Source organism: Heterocephalus glaber, unplaced genomic scaffold, assembly GCF_053883595.1.
Source record: "Heterocephalus glaber isolate CG9 unplaced genomic scaffold, H.glaber_assembly_v1.0 deba00001447, whole genome shotgun sequence".
Classification (NCBI taxonomy): Eukaryota; Metazoa; Chordata; class Mammalia; order Rodentia; family Bathyergidae; genus Heterocephalus; species Heterocephalus glaber.
In genome coordinates this window covers 3,307,268-3,328,083 of record NW_028258299.1, presented here as the reverse complement: position 1 = coordinate 3,328,083, position 20,816 = coordinate 3,307,268, and the positions used below count along the sequence as shown (strand labels likewise).

General features: G+C 51.6%; 1 protein-coding gene across 8 annotated transcripts in view; it reads left to right on the top strand.

Moving 5' to 3' along the window:
• Window positions 1-20,816, top strand: part of Nphp4 (nephrocystin 4) — a 101,499-nt gene that overhangs the window by 386 nt on the left and 80,297 nt on the right. For 4 of the 8 annotated variants that reach the window (XM_087214588.1, XM_021243428.2, XM_004863744.3 and 1 more), the window contains exons 2-3: window positions 8,532-8,703; window positions 15,234-15,386. Coding sequence is in view for 5 of the 8 variants with exons in the window: in XM_021243428.2 (XP_021099087.2) it covers window positions 8,569-8,703; window positions 15,234-15,386 (288 nt within the window). In the remaining 3 variants the exon portion in view is untranslated. Of the gene's footprint in view, window positions 1-1,618; window positions 2,014-8,531; window positions 8,704-15,233; window positions 15,387-20,816 lie in introns of those variants that run through there. The other 4 variants (XM_087214589.1, XM_013065202.3, XM_013065200.3 and 1 more) reach the window with 3 other exon arrangements.

The window sequence follows — 20,816 nt, the reverse complement described above, 5'->3', positions numbered from 1 at the left end:
GGTCCGGCAGAGTCGGCCAGGCCTCACCGCCCTGGGGTGGGGGTCTGGCTGGGCCCTGCCTGTGCACCCAGGCCTGCAGGGTTGGTGCGGCCCCGGGCGTTGGGCGTCGTGGGTCCCTTCAGGCTCGCCCCTCCCCCGCCATTTGTGCTGCCCCCGACCCGCTGTTGCCCCGATCCTAGGCGGGCAGCCTCGAGGCCCTGGCCTCGTTCTTGCTCATCCTTCCCCGCTCCACCCGCCCCCCCCCCCCGCAGCCCTGCACGCACCCCCAGGCTCTGCTCCTGCCGCCCAGTACGAGCAGGGCGGGTCCCCGCCCTCCGACCCAGACTGGCGGCCTGTGGCTGCCGCTCTCCCGCGTCTGGCCCTGCACCGCGCGAGGCCCACGTGGAAGTCCACGAAGGCAGGGGGCCCCACGCGCCGGCGGCCGGGTGGGGAGGACAGCAGCGGGGAGGGTTCCGGTCACAACTCACCCGTGCGTCTTCGTGGGCCATGGCTGCGCCTTGCGTGCTCAGCTGTGTGCTGTCTGGGCCTCGGGCATATCCCTCAGGAGCAGCCACACAGCCAGTACTCAGCCCTCACCTACTCCCAGGCCTGGGGCACTCCGAAGTCCCATCTTCTGGCCTAGAGGCTTCCCTGGGCCGGCTGCCCTCCTGCCTTCCGCCCTCCCTTCCACTGGGAACCCGCGTGTGGCTTAAACCCAGCCGGCCTCTTCAGCCTGCCTGATCCCCTCCCCTTTCCCCCGAGGGGATCAGGCCCAGGGCCTCTTGCTGTCAGGCTCACCCTTGCCCCTGGGGCCTTTCTCCCATCCGGAGTTTTAGGTTCTTGGAGATGGGGCATTTATGGTCTTTCTGTGTTTGGACCACGTTAGGTGCTTGCGTTTAATTATTACTTGTTTTAAATATTACTTGTTTAATAGACCCCAGGAAACTTGGCAGCCCTCATTTTGTACACTGGAAACAGGCAGGGAGGCACTGTCTTTCCTGAAGTTGGGGAGGACAGAGGACTGGGCTGATCCCTGGGCTCCTCCCCCATATACCCAGGATCACCTCTCCACTTCCCGTCTGCCTTGGCCTATCTTGGTCTCTTGGATGGGACCAGGACAGGGGAGGCATAGTTATAGGCTTCACCACTAGCTGCTTGACCCTATGTCTAGTGAACCTGAGACTCACTTGGTCTCCTTCTCTGTAGGATGGAACAGTGATGATATTTATCTTACAGTTGTTGGAATGATAACTATGGAAATGTTTTGGAGCCCCTGGCTCATGATAGGGGCTTAATAGAAGCTGTTGCCTTTTGTTTTTTCCCTGGAGAGCCCGTTTTTGGATTCCCTAAAGTGTGGGTCCCTTTCTGATGTTTGCCCCCCCCCCCCCCCCACGATCCTCCTGCCTTTCTGCAGGGCATTCCTGTTTAATCAGTGGAAGGTTCTCACTGGAGTTCACAGTCTCACAGGACAGCGTTAGAAGCACAGCCCAGTACATGTGTGACTTCCCTTTCGGTGCCTGTGTGGGGGAGCAGGTGGAGGTGGGGACCCGTTCTCACTCTAAAGAGGTGGGGTGGGGTAAGAGGCCCTGGCTGCCTAGGCCCCTACCCCTAGGTGTCCCAGTGTCACCCTTCCCTCAGACTGTAGCTGTCTGTCCCTGATGGGGGATTCCCAGTGGGGGCCAGGCCTTTCAGGAGGGACACCTTCCTCCCCAGCCTGGGCCTGCTGGGGCTGAGGAGCAGGGCAAGGCCTGCTCTTCAGCAGCATCTACTGGCCGGAGGCAGCAGTGTGTCCTGCTGTCACCAGGACAGGAGAGAGGCCTGTGTCAGGGGGCTGGTGAGTGGGCCCATGTGGGGACAGCTTTCCTGTCCAGGGACACCGCCTGACAGGAAGTGAGTAGGGGCGTGTCTGTCTCCATTTCATCATGAAGGGTACCTGGGAGAAAGCATTGCTTCCGGAAGGAAAACCAGCAAAGCACAAGGGCCACCTTGATTGAAACTTCATTTGAAGCTATGGCTGCTTACAGAGTGCTGCTGGTGAGTGGGGCACACTGGATACAGGAGGATCAGGGTTCCTCCTGCAGGGAGCCACCACTGAGACATCAGTGCTGTGACCAGCAGCAGCATTGGGGCCATGTGACCACGGGGGGCATCTGGGAGGCTCTCCTAGCCACATGTTGGTCAGGCTGCTTTTGCTTGTGGGTTGTGGACAGTTGTCTGAGTGTCCTGGTGGTGCTGTCAGCAAAGTGCCACAAACATGGTACCTTGAAATAACACAGATTTATTCTTTTCCAGTTAATGAGATCTGAAGTTCAAATTCAGTCTCTGGGTTAACTCTAAGCCTGTGTATGCAGGGCAGGTCCCTTCAGAGGCTCTAGGGGTGCGGCTATTCTCTTCCTTTTCTAGTTTCCAGAGGCCCCCCCCCCCCCCCCCGGCATCCCAGCACCAGGCTGTTTCTGTTGTCACCCAGCCTCCTTTCTGTCCCCTCCTGCCTGTGTCTCATAAGGACCCTTGTGACTTAGAACGATCCCCTTCTCAAGGACCTGTGTTTATCACGAGCGCAGAGTGCCTTTTGCCCTGAGAGGTAGCAGGGCCAGGAGGATACCTGTGGAGGGCATTATTCAGCTCTCAGAGGAGGGGGACCTTTGGTGACGGGTGTTGCTCTGCTGCAGTGGGTATGGAGTACTCCCTGCCCTCAGCCATCCCCAGCGTGGGGTCTGGGTTCTGACTAACAATCCTGGGAGTTTCCCTGGGTTTCCTCTCCCTAGCCTCCAGTGCCCAGGGAGCCCTGGGGTTCAGGTTGGCCAGGCCTGGGCTGCTCTAGGCATTGCAGGAGGAGCAGCTGGGCTGAGTCCCCAGGAGGAGTTTGCCTTTGGTGGCTCCTTGTGGGCCACCCGTCCTCTGAACCTGAGCATGGAATTGGGCATGGCTCCTCCCACAGGATGAAGGTTGTTGAGAGGCGCAGCCCACAAGAATTCGAAAACCCAACCAGCCTGTGTGTCAGCCACGTTCCCATGGCAACGGGCGGTCTCTCGCCCTCTGAGGGTGTACCTGGCCCGCTGGGTGCCTTTGTGGGGAGGCAGAACTTGGGCCGAGGCCCCTGGAGGTCTCGGGGCACCTCCGGCTGGGTTGCATGTCCTGTCTGCTCCACATACCTCACTCCCCTACCCCCTCAAACTTGGAATCTCAGGCCCCTTTATTTTTTAAAAAATTACTGAAGGCCCCAAGAAGTTTTATTTATTTATTTATTTTTTCCTCATTAAGTTTATTGGTACATTTTCGGTATAAAATACAGTAACATACATCACTGGGATCTTGTACCTGTACGTGATGCATCTTGGTTCTTATTTTTTTCCCCTTCCCCTGCCCTCCCTTCACCCCTTCCACCCTTTCCTATTTGCAAAGCCTTTGTTTCCATTTTTTTTTCTTTTCTCATATTTTTTCTTTTCCCTTCTTTCCTTTCCCATACCCCTCCCACTTTCCCTGCTCCTTCAGACCTTTTCTTCCTATTACACAATATCAATTATACATTTTTAAAATTACAATATCAAGATCTAGGAGACATTACCACAGATTTTACAGAATTTAAAAGGATATAGAAAGCACATTACAAAAAGCTGTTTTGAAATAAATTTGACAACTTGTAAGAAGTACCTTGGAAAACAAATTAATGAAACTAACTCTGGAGGAAATATAAAATTTGAATATCACCTATTAAAGAAAGTATATTCCTAGCTTGAAAACCCACCTATATGACAACAACAGGCTCATACACATTTTAACTGATCAATTATATAAAACAATTAAAGCAGAAAAAAGAAGGAACACTTCTCCCCTCATTTTAGGAAATCAACATTGTGCTAATCCTAAAACTGGATAAAGATAATAGAAGAAAAAAGTATGAACATAGATAGAAATTTTTTTAACAAAACAAACTATTAGAAGTCAGATCTGGCAGGATGTAGAAAGTGGTTTTATTATAGGGATGGCAGTATTGGCTCAGCATTGGCAGATCTACCCCCATAAGTCATTTTAACAGAGGAAAGGAAAAAGCCATATGATCCTGTCACTAGTTGGAGAAAAAGTATTGGACTAAATTCTACAGCTGTTCATGGTAAAAGCTATCAGGAGACTAGAAGTAGAACAGAACCTTCTCAACAGATTAAAGACATGTACTCCATACTTCCAGCAAAAATGCCTTATATGAATGGAGAAAATAAAATGCTTTCTCCCTAAGGTGGGGAACAAGGGCAGATATGCCTACTTTTCATCTGTCCATTAAACTTTGAAACATAGGCCTAAACCAAAATAGTCTGGCAATAAAATGACACAATTAGGATAGGATTGGCAAGGTAGAAGCAAAATCTATGTATGTAGATGAAATGATCATCTACAGAGAAAATACTAAGAAATCTCTAGGAGACCTTAGAACTTGTATTTGAATTTAGCAGGATTAGAAAACACAGGGTATATATAAAAATTCAGGTCTATGTATACTTATTATAAATGAAGAATTGGATATTGAAATTTAAAAGTTATGTAGGCGTACAAAGGACCTAGAAAAGTAAAAAGAAAAAGAAAAAGAAAACAGTGTTGGAAGATGTTTAGTTCCTAATTTTAAGACTTCCTCTAAAGCTCCAGTAATCAAGGCAGTGTTGGTGTAAGGAAAGACATATAGATCATTGGAATACAGCAGAGAATCTAGAAATAGAACCACACATATATGGTCCACTGAGTTTTGAAAGATTATTTAACATTAACATTTTATAGAATATAAACTCAATTCAAGAGCCGAGGGAAAGATAGTGTTTTCAGCATATGACACTAGAACACCTGGTATCCGTAATTAAAAAAGTAACCTCAATCCTGTATTTCCATAGATAAAAATAACTTGAAAGGATCTGTGAACCTAAATATGAAAGACTAAAACTATGAAACTTTAAGAAGAAATTATAAGGGAAAATGTTTATGAATTTAGGGAAGGCAAGAACTTCCTAGGATACAAAAAACATGATGTATAAAAGAAAACTGACAAATGAGATTCCATCAAAATTTAGAACTTTGAATGACATTGTAAAATGAAAAATAGTCCTTAAACAGACCATATTTACAATACATATGACCGATGACCAGAATATATAAAGAACTCTTACAGCTCATTAATAGACAACCCAATTAAAAAGTAGACATAAGAAGATGATAAATAGCCAGTACAGCACAAGGAAAGGTGTGCAACACTAATCAGTACAATAGCAAGATTGAATTATACACTCATTAGGGAGATGAAGTCAAAAGTTTTAAAAGCCTTGTCATGACATGTTCTTTTTGTTGGATTCTCCCCCTTTGTGTTTAATTTGTCACGCCCAATGGATTCATTCTGCTGGGCTTCCTGGGGTTGTGATCCTCATTGTCTTTTTCTAGGATAGTGTCTAAAATTTTTTGGAGTGTTGGTTTGGTATTCATGAAGTTCCTAAGGTTCTCTTTATCATGAAAGTATCTTATTTCTCCATCAGTTTTGAAAGATAGTTTTGCAGGTTACATCAATCTGGGTTGGAGGCTGTTTTCCTTTAGGGCTTGAAATACATCACTCCAAGTTCTTCTTGCCTTGAGGGTTTGCAGAGAAGTCTGCTGTGATTCTGATGAGGTTTCCTTTGTATGTGATTTGTTTCTTTTCTCTCACTGTTTGTAGAACTTTGTTCTTCTGTTGGGTGTCTGGAATCCTAAGTATTATATGCCTATGTAGATTTTTTTTGATCAAGGCTAGTTGGAGTCCTATATGCCTCACTTATATGTATGTCAAGCTCTTTTCCCCTGCTTTGGAAGTTTTCTGCCATCACTTCTGTGAAGAGATTTTTTTATGTCATTTGCAGTTTCTCCTGTTTCTTCATTGACTCCAATCTGTCTTATGTTATTCTTTGCATCCTCTAGCAGCTGCTGGATTGCTTCTCATGGCCCCTTACAACTTTAAAGCAATTTTTCTTTTCCTCCTCACTAATTGCAATCTTATCTTCTATATCTGAAATTCTGTCCTCACATTGGTTCATTCTGCTGCGTAGACTTTCAATGGAGTTTTTAATCTCCTGGAAATCTGTTTTATGGATTCCATTTGTTTCCTATGTTGGGATTCCATCATGTTCCTCAGATCTTCTATTTTTTTATCTGTGTCCTCTCTAGATTTATTAATCATGTCTTGCACTATGGGCACAATCTTTGCTATTATCTGAGAAATTATTTCTGATTTCATTTTTTCCAGATCCACTTTTTGTTGCCAGTTCAGGGAGTCCAGGTGGTTGAGTATCAGATTGTTCCATCTTGTTTCCCTTTGGGGTTGCTGTAGGTGATCTGGAAGTCTGTTTTTGAGGTTTGTTTATGTGTCTTTTCATTTCCATGGCGGGGGGATATGCTGCTGGCACCCACGCAGCTCACCTCCTCTTCCCTGGGAGCTGTGAAATGGCAGCGGGGAGCCTCCTCCTGGGCACTGGGATTGGCTCACCTCCTCTGCCCTCAGAGTGGTGGAATGGCAGCAGGGCTTAAAACCTGGGCTGCAGCGGTTGTGGCTGACAACTGACAGGCCTGTAGCATCTCAACAGAATGGACAGCGCCGCTGGTGTACGCCAGAACTGCTGTGGCCGGTGCAAATGAAGGAGTACATGCGTGCGTGGATGTGTACCCCCATCCATAAGAAATTTTAATTATGTGAGTTATAGCCGCTGATACTTACTGTATGAGAAATCAAAACTGGGAAATGTTAAAAACCCAACTTTGTTTAAAAATAACAACAAACTAGTTACATATCAGCATAAAAAACTTTCTAAAAATTGAAAGCTGTGTTTTCCAAAATAAAAAATTGGCAAGAGGAGGGGCGGATTTACATTTTTGCTAGATTTTGAGAGACGGCTGGGTTCCGTGCGCTTCTGTGGGTGATGCGCTGTTCTGGATGAAGCTTGGAAGGCTGCTGCCCATCGTCTCCCAGTAAGGGTGTCCCTGGCAGGCCGGGGGTCTCTGGGGCTGTAGCAGTGGTTCCTGAAAGACTTTCTCCACTGTGGCTGCTGGTCCTGCATTTGTGCCATTGCACACCGCTCCCCGGGAGCATCCTGGCTCACTGTCACACACAGCCCTTCCTTCTGGACACCCAGGCGACGAGACACAGGTTCTGAAGATCTCATTTGTTCTGACACCGCCACTGTCTCATCTGAAAAGCCCTGAAGTCGGAAGCTGTCAGGCCGAGGTGGAGACTGAGTGTCCCCAGTTCCTGTCTCCGCTTGAAAACTCCATCTTTGCTGGCTTGTCTTCCTTGACATGACAGGCTGTCTTCACCCATGTTTGAGAAAGTGTCTGCCCAGACCCAGGTCTGAGGGACTGTGGCCACATCTCAGTCACTTTTAATAAAGTGGTGTTGGGTTCACTGGCAGCCCTGTCACGCAGCCCTCTCGGTGGCCAGGGCCCTTGAGTTTGGCGCAACCGTGCTTTCTGTGTGTTTCTGCTGCTGTCACACCGAGTGGCCCAGGTGTTACGAGTTGATATCTTCTTGGTGTGATCCAGGATGTTCCCTAGCTGGTGTCTTCAACTGTGGGGTGGTGGCGAACTTGGTGAGGATGCCAGCCCCAGCCGCTCTGTAGGGAGCTAGTGCCGGCCTCTTGGGGCCCATCCTGGGTGGCTGCTTTAGGGTGACCTCTGGACCCGCTGGCTCTGGCTCCTGCTTTTGTTCCTCCTCTTTTTGATGTGTACCTCCAATAGCTACTTGCATGGTGGCCCTCGGCAACTTCAGACTGACAGAGTCTCTCCAAGGGCAGTATTTCCCTCTCTGAACAGAACCAGCGGAGGTCTGAGATTTGTGTTTCCCTGGTGCTGACTGGGCCGCACTACCTGGACCCCACCAAGTCAGCCTTGCACTAGGGCTGGGCTTAAGCTGCCATTCCCCTCGGCGTCCTTGTGTGGTGGCTGTTGGGGCTGTGTCTAGAGGTCTCCCCAGAGCCCCATGTGGTCCCAGGTGGGGTGTTTCGGAGGTGGCTGGATCTAGGTGTGTGATGCTGGGATTGAGTCACAGTGTGATGCTAGGAGTAAGGGCAGGTAGCCTGGGTAAAATATAGGGGACAGAAAGAGGGTCACTTGTAGCTTGCTGCTTGGTGCTTCCTTTTTTCTGCCTGTCCTGCTTTGCTATGGACTTTCTCTCCTCTGCGATGGCCTGTGCCATGCCACCCTCCCTTGGAGCTGCTGACCATGGACTGAAACCTCTACAAACTGTGAGCGGAATAAAGCTTTCCTCCCTCAAGTTTGGGTGTCGGATATTTTGTCTCAGCAACAAGAAAAGTAACTAAGACAGTGCCCATCCCTAAGCTAGTCATGAAGCCAGTGTAGGGCTCTGACTGGCCCATGAAAGGGGGTTGGGGTGCCTGGAGCGAGGTGGGCACATTTTGCAGGGGAGGTGGCACGGGTGTGGTCAGCCGTGTGGGCTGCTGTGCTGGGGTTTGGTGGGTGTGGCTGCAGAGTGGGTTTGGGAGCTGGGGACCTTTGAGGACTGTGGTCCTGATGTCTTTTTTCTTCCTTTGGTGCAGGTGACCCAGAGGCTCAGGTGAGGGCCAGGTGAACAGAATGAGCGACTGGAACAGGATCTTTGCCCAAAATGTACTTGTCCCTCCACATCCGCAGAGAGCCCGGCAGCTTTTGAAGGAATCCATGGCCTTTCAGTGTGTCCTGAAGTGGCTCGATGGGCCGCTAATTAAGCAGGTAATGAGATTTGCTATTCATTGTCAGCTGCTCTCAGACGAGATGAGGTTTACAGTTACCATTGATTTTCACTTATCTACTGAGGCTCACTGCCACACCCATTGCTTGGGCTTGGCAGTGTCTGGAGGCAAAGTGGCCCATCAGCGGGGAGGATCAGGACTCAGCAGCTGGGTCAGCACTTCTGACCCCGGGTAAGAATTTCTTCCACCCACAGTGGAGCACTGTGCAAACCCAGGTACCCTGATTTCCAGGGTTATGTCTGAGCCAGATGACTTGCAAGAGGCGGCCCTGTACACCTCTGGGCACGGCCTGCTTTCAGCCGGAAGGTAGAGATGTGAGGGGAAAGCTCTGTCTATCCAGCAGTTCTGCCTATGGCTTGGGGTCCCACAGCCTCCTACACTCGGGCCTGTGCCCACGTCTGTCTGTGCCCTTCAGCTGCTGGATGAGTCTGCTTCTCGCTGCCCCTGCAGGATGTGCTTGTGGTTGGATGTCCTTGGACAGCCAGTGGCAGATGGGATGCATGGATCAGTGTGAGCACGTTTCCTATGGGCCTGGCTTGGCAAGACTGCCCTCTCCTGTAGCCTGGCGGGGCTGTTCACATACATGGGAAGTTGTAGGAGTGCCGGGCCTATTTAGTCCACTGTGACCAATCACTAACAGCTCCACCAGCCTTCCCCAGACTGGCCCAGCTGGCGTTTGCCATTGCGGTGGGCACCGGGAAGCTGTCACAGCTTTACTTCTTTGCACTTTGTTGTGTGGCTTCACTGCAGGCCTGGGGAGGAGGCACCAGCGCTGTCTGTTCACAGGAGAGGAGCAGCTTCCAAGAGCGCAGTCAGCTGCCCAGGGGACATGGATCCACTGGCCCTTGGCTCCCTTTCCCATTGTATTTTAGCTCTCAGAAGGTAATTCACACAGGTCAGAATTCACAGGGACGCACAGGGAAAGTGGATCATCCATTGTGTCCCCAAGGGACCCAGTGCCCACTGTAGATTCAGCCAATGTCACATGTTTTTGTGCAACATTCCGGACATTCTAAGCAAACACAACAAATGAATATCTCTTAATATGTGTTTTCCTTTTTAAAAAATAAATGAAAGCTTACTATATTTTTTTATGCTCTGCTTTAAAAAAAGATATTCTTAACAGTGTGTTTTATAGGTTGTTGGTGTTATTACAGGAAGAGATTTCCTATTCTTTCTTGATATGGATGAACCACCACATATTTAGCTAGGCCCTTTGAGTTAGTCAGCTTCCCATCACTGTGACAAAATACTGGAGAAAAACAACTTAAAGAAGGAAAGGTTTATTTTGGCTCATGGTTTCAGAGGTTTCAGTCCATGGTCAGGTAGTTCCATCATTCAGGCCTGTGTCAGGGTGGAAACGTGGCAGAAGGGTGTGGTGGAGGAGAGCTGCTCACCTCATGGCACCAGGAGGAGAGTAAGCAGGAAAAGAGCCAGAGAGGAAGGGGCGGGGTTGAGAGTAAACCCTTTCAGGCCATACTCCCAAGGACCTACTTCCTCCCGCCAGGCTCTACCTCCTAACAGCATATTCAGCTATGAACTCATCCATGGATTAAACCATCTGGGAGTTAGCACACCTATGATCTGATCACCTTCTTAGAGCCCCACCGCTGAGCACAGGAGGCTTTTGGGGGATGTTTTTCATCCAAATCACAGTATCCTTACTGAGGAACTTTAGACTTTTCAAGCCATTTTCTGTTATAAACACTCCTTCAATGAATAAAACCTCAGTTACAGCTTTTTAAAAATATCTGTAGAATTTCTACAAGTGGAATTTCTGATTCAAATTGTTACAACTTACCATTTAAGAGCATGTTATATGGTATTTATAAAAAGTATGTTTAAACAAAAGGATATAAACAAATTGGAAGTAAGAAATGAAAGAAAGTGTTGTGGCTTTCTTCACGATAGACTGCCTTGCTTTCTCCAGGTGTCTTTCATCCTGCTTTTTCCTCTTTACTCGGCCCAAGCTTGTTCTGCAGAGCCAGTTTGTCACTTTTACTTTTTCAAATAAACTTTGCCACTGCTTTTTGCTCATTTTGTGTAATTCTTTGTTTGATATGAGAAGAATCTGGAAAAAAAAAAGAAATGGAAGAAAAACCATGTGAGTATGAAGTGTAAAGATCTTGTGACTATGCCAGTATCTGACAAAGTAGATTTCAAGGTGAAGAGTAGGACTAGAGATGAAGGGGCATTTCTTTTCTTTTGATATATTCATTTGGGGGTAGGGTGGGGAGGGAACAGAGGCTTGGCCATGTTAGGCGGGTACTCTATCAGTGATCAGTACCGCGTGCCCATAGGGAGCATTTCATCAGCTCACGTTCAGCAGGAACATGCTGTGGTCCCTGTACCTGTGTACCTGAGTTGCCCGCCCCCCAGCCTGCAGGAGCCTCTAAGAGGACTCAGGGCTGAGACTCATCACAGGAGTAGACATAGAAGGGGATCAGCAAGGGGAGCAGGTGCACACTCCAGGGGTCCTTACCCTGGGGCAGCACGCAGGGTGCAGATGAAGCCTCAGTGGAGTTGGGATGTTACCTAGCACGTACCCACATGCCAGACTCCCAGAAGCAAAGCAGGCCTTTGGCATAAACCAGTGTCTGGGCAGCTTGGGCGCAGTTAGCAGAGGGAACCCTCTGAGATCTCAGGTCCCAGATGCCAGCCCAGGCCAGCCCTGTGAGTGCAGTTCCCGAGCAGGGCAGGCAGGGCTCTAAATCAGCTCTGTGCAGGGCTGCCGAAGCCTGGAGCAGAACTGGGTAGAGGTGAAGGGACCTGCATGTTAGATTCACAGTCATGGCTTCAGACCCCTCCTCTCCCACACTAATCAGTAGAACATACAGATAAAAAATTTGAAAGATGTGACCAGCATTGTCAACCACGTTCAGATCTCTTAAATATCGCCCCCAGTGAACACAGGTGCACCTTCTTCTGAAGTGTGCAGGAGGCACTCAATCGGAGAGGCGTGTGCAGCAGGCACTCAATCGGAGAGGCATGTGCTGGGCTACAGAGATGTGTCACCATTCAAAAGGGGTGAAATTAGAGAGAGAATGTTCGCTGATACTGTAGTGTTAAACTAGAAGTCAGCAGTAAGATCAGCAAACAGACTTAGAAAATAGTAGGAAATTGACCCACTGCCAAAAAACCCTTTGGTCCAAGAAGAATTTATAGAGAAATTTAAAAATACTTTGAACTGAGTAATGGAAGGAAATATAAAAAATCATGCGATATAGATAATGGTAACCCCTTGGCGGAAATGTATAGCTTTATATAACTATGTTAGAAAAGAAGAAAGGAAGGGCCAGGGATTTAGCTCAGTGGCACTGTGCCTGGCTTGCAAGCACAAGGTCCTGAGTTCAATCTCTGGTATGAGGTGGGAGAGGGAAAAAAAGAGCAGTGTAAAATCAGTGATTCCTCAAGAACTTAGATAAAAGAACAAATTAAATAGAAAACAAAATGATAAGTATTTGAGCAGAAATCATTAATAGAGAATTTTAGCAAAGGAATTAGAAGTTGGTTCTTTGGAATGATCAATAATATTGATAACCCTCTAGCAAGACTGGTTAAGAGGAAAAAAGGGCAGATTTCTGTAGCAGACGTCCCTGCCGAGTGCTAGCGTGCTATGAGTGGCACACGCTTCTTGCGTCCCTTAATTCGGCCACACTGTTTTATATCGGGTCACACCAGAGCCCTGCATGACTCAAATGGGCTGTCAGGCAGCAGAGTTGGGCTAGCATTGCTCCTTTGCTAATGGCTCTCCCTGAGGCCTAAGTCCTGGCCTGTGAAGTGGCAGGGCTCTGCTGAGTTATGTGCAGCTGAGGTCAGTGTGACCCCAATTAAAATCCTTTCCCCTGAATTATGGCTTCTCAGTGACCCGAGGGGTTGCTCGCTACTTGCACCCAGTCTCAGTACCAGTTTGTTCGATCAAGCAAAATAAGCAGTGCCGACTCCCTGACAGCCCTGCCTGGCGCTATCATGCCAGGTGTTCAGCAGTGTTTCACTGGATGCCTTCAAAGCACACCCTGCTCCCTATTCCCTCCCATGACTGTATTCAATAAATACTGGAGGTGCTTGGGGGCCTTTGTCTTTCCTGCCTAGAGCAGCACTGTTGAGGACCCAATACCCAACTTCTCTCTAAGTCTAGTTTCCTGACCTTTAATTCGCCTTGTGCTGTGGTGGCTCACAGGAGGCCAGAACCCAAAGTAGAGGTTCTGGCAACGTCTCCCTCCCTGGTCCCTATAGATTTCCAATACTATGAACGGATAAAGAAGCATCATCACATATCTGACAGACATTAAAGATGTGATGTTGAATTTCATCAAATATTGAAGAAATAATTATCTAGAAAACTCCTGGGGAACAGGGAGGAATGCTTCCTAACTTAGTTCTTGAGGGCATAGTAACTCTGGTCCAAGCTGGTTATCTACCGCTCAACAATAGGAACGTAGAAATCTTTGAGGTGTTAGGACAGCACATCAGCATATATTTAAAGGATGGTGGATTATTGGAGTTCATGGAGAAATGCAAAGTAGACTCCACAGTCAAAACACAGCACTTAAGGCAGTTGGAAGTAGATGTTAGGAAAGAAAATCGAACTTAGATCGTTGTACGAGTTCCTGCAGTTTTAGGTGCTCTGAGTGTTGAAGGCTTTGATGCCAACAGATTTCTGTGAGTGGGGCTGGGCCAAGGATGTCCTGGGCTCCTTTGGAGCTCAGGTACTTCATTGAATATTTTAATGTGTTTCTTCTCCCGTCCCACCTAGTTTTTTGGTTTAAGCTTTTCATGGACACTGATATTCCTTCTTGGGGCGACTTTCCGTTCAGTTGGGTGTTTATTAGGCACCTGTTTTGTTTGGAACTGGGAGACACTGGGACTGTGCTCCAGGTCCTGTCCTCATGGAGCCCTCAGCCAGGTGAGAAGACAGACCTGGAAACTCACCCACATGGGCGTGGGTTCAGGGCCACACAGAGGCAGAGGGGTAGGGAGGATCTGGCGTTCTGGGATGAAGTGCAAGCCCCCATTACTGGGTCCCACCTGAGGCTGCCCTGCCTGGGGTGACCTTGCAAGAGGGAGGTGAGGGGTGGAGGGAGAGGGAGAGGGGAGGTGACAGATGGCCAAGCAGTGAGGAGGTGGAGGATCGCAGGACCTGGCTGGGAGGCCTGGCCCGGGCCTCCGGATGGAGCAGGGGACAGCATTCCAGGACCAAGTTACAGCTCACATGCTCATTGGGGCTGCAGACAGGCAACGTGTAAAAGCCAGGCTATTGACACGCACCTGTAATCCCAGCACTTGGGGAGGCCAAGGCAGGAGGACTGTAAACCCAGCCTGAGCAGCTTAGTAAGATCTTTCCAAAGGTAGGGGGTAGCTCAGTCCAGAGGCCTCGGATTCAGGCCTCAGTAACACATACACACACAATGTTGTTATGGGCAGGTCATTTACTGTTTCTCCTCTCCAGGAGGCCCCAATGCCAGAGCATTGATGGTACGGAAAACTGGGAAATGCAGTTCCCACAGCTAGGAATGGTACACTTCTCGTGGTCCCTCCAGACCTGCACCCCCCCCGACCCCCGGCCTTGGATTCTGCTCCTTTCCACCTGTTCCCTCGCCCATGTTCCCTGGGCCTTGTGCCCTCAGATTTTGTCCTCTGACAGCACCTGCCCGACCTGTCTCTTCCCTTTTCCTGGTCGTTCTTCATGTGCGCCCCGCAAGGGTAGAGAGTCTCGCTCCATCCCTCTCCATCCCCAGTGCCTCGCACAGAATGGGCGTTCTGGGAGTGTTTGTTAAATGAGGACAGAAGAAGAGCGGTCTCCACTGCAGGTGATACCTGTGCCATTGCTGGACATAACCAGCGACAAAAACACTGGAGGCTAAGCTGGAAACTTGCTGTAAATAGTGAATAGCGAAGCTGTGGGAGAAAATTGCTTTGTCCTGTACTTTTAGCCATGACTTCTCAGCCCTCCAAGATCTGCTTTTCCTTTGCTAATGCAACCTCAAAATAATCCGGGCGAGTTGATGACTTAGAGTTTCTGGTTATATCAGGAAGGACTCATTTTGGTGCAAATGATAACAAAAGAAAACAAAACCCTAAAGTGCCTCCTGATGCTACACGTGGTTAACTCACGGAGAGAGCTTTAGGTGTGGTTTGATCCAGGGTCTCTTGTGATCTTACCTGGATTTCTTCTCTCACCTCTTGCCTCCGCCTGGTGTCAGAGTGGCCACCAGACCCGTGAGCCCTCATCCTGGCAGGCACATCTGACGCCACCGCCCTGGATCCTTGTGTCTTCTTGGCTCTGGACGCGTTAAGCCTGTGTCTGTTCCAGAGGACTTCAGTTGTCTGATTGCCAGGGCAGGGCTGAGCACCGAGACCCGTAACCTCAACAAGGCCAGCGGAGATTCAGCTGCTGATGGCTGCATACGTGGGATGGATGCCCATGTCCCAGTGCCCGGGTGGCTTGTCAGGGACCCGGGCTGGCTCATGACTCCACACGCTTCAGGGCTCTTCCCTGCTGTCTCCTAGGGGGCGCTGGAGGTGCTGTCGGAGGTCGAGTGCCACCTGCGAGTGTCTCTCTTCGACGTCACCTACCGACACTTCTTTGGGAGGACGTGGAAAACCATGGTGAAGCCGACCAGGCAGCTCTCTCAGCAGCCACCCAGGATCATCTTCAGGGAGGTGGGGCCTGGAGCCAGGGCCGGGCTTGGGTGGGCTGGGGTGTGTGGGGCCCTGCAGGAGCCTTGAGGGGCAGCAGGCCCAGGTCACAAAGCCTGGCTTAGGCGTGGGCACTGTTCTTCTGAGGACGGTCTTAGATGCTGGATGTCTCGGGACAAAGTTTAGGAAAGTGTCGCTCTCGTTCCCTGCCACTACTTCCTTCCCTTCCCTGTTAGCTTTCTTTTCTGCTCCCTCCTTCCCTCTCTCCCTTTCTGACGGTGTAATTGAGACAGCAGAGGGTCCCGCTGCGTGGACAGTGGCTGAGCGTGGGCCCAGACCTGCCTGTCTCCAGACCGGGCAGTGATGTGGGCACTGGTCGAGGCCTGTGTCCCCTCGGTGGCTCTGCAGGTGCCACCCTGCACATGGCTGCTCTGCCTCCTGCAGCTGCCCCCAGTGCCCTGGCCTGCAGCCAGCGTGTGCCCTGCGGGCCCCCTGCGGAGCCAGGGCGGGGAGGCTGTGCCTCTCAGCGCTTACATCTGTCACACGGAGGTGACTACAGCTGTGCTGAGCCTCACAGGCCCAGGAGGGCAGCCTCTCTGGGGGCCAGGACCTGCAGGACATGAGAGAAACGGCCTCTGGGGTGAGCAGGAATGAGTGCACTCCCAGCAGGGCAGGGTGTCGGGAAGGGAGAGGGGCTGTGGGCAGGATGGGTCCTGCAGGATGCCAGGGCATGTTGCCGAGGCCTTTCCCGTGCTGCTGGCTGCTGGTTTGCACTTCTTTTGTTGTTGAGCCAAGGTCTCACTGTGCAGTTCATGCTGGCCTTGAACTCATTGTGTAGCCCACACTGGCCTTGAACCTGCAACAATCCTCCTGCCTCAGCCTCCCGAGGGCTGGGATTAGAGATGTCCGCCACCACACCTGGTTCCCGGCTTCTGGTTTGTACCTGAACTTGAGTGGGGAGAATACAAGGATTTAGCACCTTCAGGGGACACCTCGGGGATCCAGGGACCTGGCTCTTTGGGTTTTTTTTTTTAGGGGCACAGAGTGAGACCAGGGAACCCTGGTGTCATGGGTGATGGTGGTGGTGACTGCAGTGGACTTCTCAGCTATGCCTCCCAGGCCCCTCCCCAGCGGCCTGCTCTGGCTTGGGTGGCTCTGTGCCTCAGGCTGGCAGGGAACACGCTGCTCCCCGCACTTGGCTGTCACCCAGCCCAAGGAGTGTGTGTGCCTTGGCGTGGACCACGGCTGAGGTTGTCCCGAGTTAACGCTACTGGTTGCCCCAGAGGTCAGAGGAGTGAACAGAGCCTGGGCACGAAGTGGGGGAACTGAAAATGTGTCCGACAGGAAGCTTGTCGCCCCCTACAGGCCTCCCCGGCCAGTGGGTGGTAAATTACCGGGTGACTGTACAACCCGAGAGGGCTGTCTGTGCACCTCCTGCACCCATGGGAGCTGTGTCCTGTGTCCCTGGTCCTGATGCTGCTGTTGGGGCTCTGTGTCCCTTGGGCCTGGCACTTTGATTTCTTTCTTGGGGAGCAGAGCGAGCCCGGGGAATGGCGTTTGCAAGATGAGTAATGCTGGCGGTGGTGACTGCAGCTGTCCCGTCCTGGGGAGGGACTTGGAGGGCCAGGCTTGGCTCACAGGCGCATGATGTCATCCTTGCCCTCCTTCTGTGAAGGTCACTTTTGTCCCCATTTTTAAGAGGAGAAAGTTGAGGTTCATGGGAAGAGAATCCCTCCCGCTGGTTGCAGGATGGTGGTGGCCGGGTCAGCATTTGGAACTTTAGCAGCTGCTCACACGCCTGTGCTGTGTCCTTGTCCTGGTCGCCTCAGGCTTAAGAGTGGCCCTGCCTTTGGGTTAGGGGTGTGGGGGGCACGTCAGGACAGGACGCATGGCCCAGGAGCCTCCCCATTGGCTCCTCCTCCCTCCTCCACCTGTTTCTGCCTCTGTTTAGAGAGCGGGTCAGACGGTCCCTGTCCCTGCAGCATCTGCACTGTGCTCCCTGGGGGTGGCGCTGATCCAGGCAGCCTGGCTGCAGGTCAGAGGCAGTGCCTCTGTCTCCTGCTGCTCGGGTTCCCGAGGGACGACCCTTGGAGGAACCAGCTACATGGAAGAAGAGGCAGACTGTTGAGGCCACGCTGTTCTGTCCTTGTCTGGGGTCACATCCATGCCACTGGTCGCCGGTGGCCCCAGAAGGGGAGCAGTGCATCAGGTTTCACTGCCCCCTGGTGGCAGGGTGTCCCAGGCCTTTTGTTCTGAGCCCAGGGTTGCCTGTGCTAGTGGCTCAGACAGCAGTGTGGGCTGCAGCCTCCCCAGTTCAGCCAGGGCCGCCCCTCTTGGTGGGCAGAGTTGGGGGACGGGGGGAAGTGTAAAGTCCTTGGGGTGCAGTGGGGTTAGCGTGGGGTGTGAAAGGCCGAGGGGCTGCCTCTACCCCGACTTGCTGGACAGGCCCCCCCCCGCCCCTCCAGCTGCTATGCCCATGGTGAGCAGCAGAGGCCACTGGTGGCCCAGGCACGAATGCATCCTGACAGCTGTTTGGCAGTGTCTTCTGTGCCGGGCGTTTCCTCCTAGCTCCTTGCTGTTCAGAGTGCAAACACAGGCCCCCTTCCCGTTTTGTTAGGTGTAGAGAGTTTCCCTTTGCTGTGTGTGCGCAGGTGAGTGCGTGGTGTACACATGTGAGCATGCACACGCGGTGGAAATGCGGGGCACCGTGGGGCATTGGCAGCAGGTGTGGGGAGCTTGTGGCCCCCAGTGCTGAGCCATGGAGAGGGAGAAGTGAGCCCCATTCGCTGCCTTTGAGGGGTGGCTCTGGGGTTTGCAATTGCTGCCTGGCCTTCCCCACGGCAGTGGCTTGGTGGTCTGATTTGAGGTTGGTGAGCTAATGGCAGCAGGGCCCTCAGAGCCGATGAGCCTCCCTGAGGCACTGGCCCTGCCCCGTGTGCTCTGGCTTTGTTGAGCCGTCACTGTGCACTCGGCCCTATAGGAAGGTGCTGTCTCATTCCTGTGCAGATAGATAGCTTTGTCCTGAATAAGACTCGAGCCAGGAAGGCTTGCCGGACGCCGGGGGATCTGTCCCCTTGAGGGCTTTACCCAACAGTGCCCAGTACCTCCAGCCCCTCTCAGCTCGGAGCTCATGGCTCTGTGTTCTCTTCTGAGACCTTCCTGTAGGGAGGAGTTGCCTTCTTCTTCTTTTGAGGTGGTTAATAACTCATTTGGCCTCTAAAAAAGTTGTCTGTTGAAAAATAATCCTGGAGGCCACAGCACTGTGTAGTTTGTGCATTTTTCTCTTTTCAGTGGATAGAATTCTCTCTGATTCTGTGTCCTGGTAACCACTGCCACCCTGCTGACAAGCTTGGTTCTCCTCTTCTGTTGGTCGGAGGAGTGCACCTGGGCTGGGACCCTGGAGCTTCCCCAGACACCCAGGCCCAGTGCAGGGCCCTTTCCTGGGGGCACAGCAGCCCAGATGTTGCCCAGCCCTTGCCAACAAGGGATACGGGCCATTGGGTCGCTCCCCTTCCTGTAACGACAGCGAGGGGAAGGCAAGTCTGCTACCGCTGTCATTCAGCAGAGTAACGAGAGTCGTGGCATGTCCCTGAGAAGTGTGTGCCGTCTGGGACCCATGTGACCCAAGCAGACCTCCCGGAGCCCTGCTGAGCCACTTGGTTCAATGCCAGTTCCAGAGGTGCAGTTAAGTAACCCTCTCGTGCCTGCACTGGTGATGCAGGGCACAACCTAATGTGAGGGCAGGCCACCACCTCCTTTACCAGGGACCTGTCCCCGTGTCTTCAGCTTTGTCCCTCTGGGAGGGCGCCTCGCTCTTGGCCTGGCAGAAACCACTCCCGGGGCTCTGAACCCAAAGCGAGCCCCAGAGAACATCTTGGCGAATTTCCAGTCTCTGGCCTGGTTGAGTGCGAAGTGAACTGCCAGTCGTTTGGGGCACAGAAAGCTAGGGCTGTGTGCTCATAACAGCAGACTGTGAGGTGCTTCTGGCTTTGGGTCATGACTGGGTTTGCTCACCTACTTTTCTGAGTCGTCCTTTAGGCCAGAAGCCTGGCTTTGTGTAAGCATTGGGTCAGATGCAGGATGCACGTGGCCCAAGTCTCACACTGTCACAGTTCCCAGTGGGGTTTTTCACGGGTTGTTAACATTGACCCTGGACTCCCTCATCTGTGCCCTCGAGGTAGCAGTGTGCATGTCATGTGGGCAGCATGAGTGTAAAGTTGCGTGGCTTCACACACACGGGCCCAGGTGGCAGCAGGGTCCACGCAGCAGTTGTGGGTGAGCACCTGTCCCCTGCCAGGCTGTGCTTAGGAGCTGGGTGATGTGGGGTGCGAGCCTTTTACCGGTGAAAGTTCATGTTGTCCCTCCAGGTTGGCGTTCACCTTGGCGTCCAGCTCAGGGACCTGAGGTTGTTTGCCTCACAGGAGAGTTGGAGATCTGTTGGGTGCTGGGTCTGGGAAAGCAGGGGAGGCCTTTGTGGATTCCACTCACTTCTTGTCACAAGCTCTTTGGAAGGTGCTCGTTTACTCTTTGCTTGGCTCCTCCTGGCCCGGCGGGCACATGTCAGCAGGTGGCAGGTCACATGGCATCAACTAGGCGTGCCCAGTGCAGCCTCCTGCTGAAGGCACCGAAGCAGAGCCCAGTTTCAGTCCTGTTACTGCAGGTGAGGCCTGTGCTCTTGGCGATGGAGGTGTTAGGACAGGCGCACTTACAGGATCTGTGAGTCTGTTGGTCCTGTCAGGGAGGAAGTGTGTCAGTGGAGCTGAGGCGGTGTAGGGATGAACGACCGTCTCCTCTGTCTCAGTGGCCTTCTCCCGCAGGCAGTTTGATGGGCTTGACTTAAACTTTTAAACATGCACTTTCAGTTGCTGCATAGAATTTTCCTCCCTCAGTATATGATGTTGGCTTTCATTAAATTTCCCCAGACTGAAGGGCCTGTTTGCAGGTGTTGCTGCCTGAGAGCTGTCTGTGTTCCGCCAGAGCCCATTTGTGTCCCTGGAGGTGTGGGCTCCGGGTACAGGGATCCGGTTGACTGTGATTTTGACTCAGGAGAGATGTCCGAGTTTCTGTCCCTGGGAGGTTTCGCTACTCAGGAGCTCAGAGCCACCTCATGCGTCCTTTGCAAAGTCTTTGAGCCTTGAACTTCAGCAAGGCTAGATTGCAGTTGCAGAGTCCTTATGAATTCTTGGGCATGCTACTGTTGCCACCTGGAGCTGGAGGGCCAGTAACTGAGTTCTGGAGGTGCCTGTGCCCCATCCTCCAAGAGCAGTGCCACTGGGCTCTGAGCTTGAACTGCCCTTGGCCGTGCCTCGTGTCCAGTACAGGCTGCTCTTCTGATGAAGGCGTGTTCTGCCTCCAGGTCAGGGCTGCTGAGGCAAGCAGCTTGGGGGCTCTGGTGCTGGGCTTTTTGGTTTCATGATAATTGTTCTTGGTGGCAAATGAGAGGGAAAGGAGGCA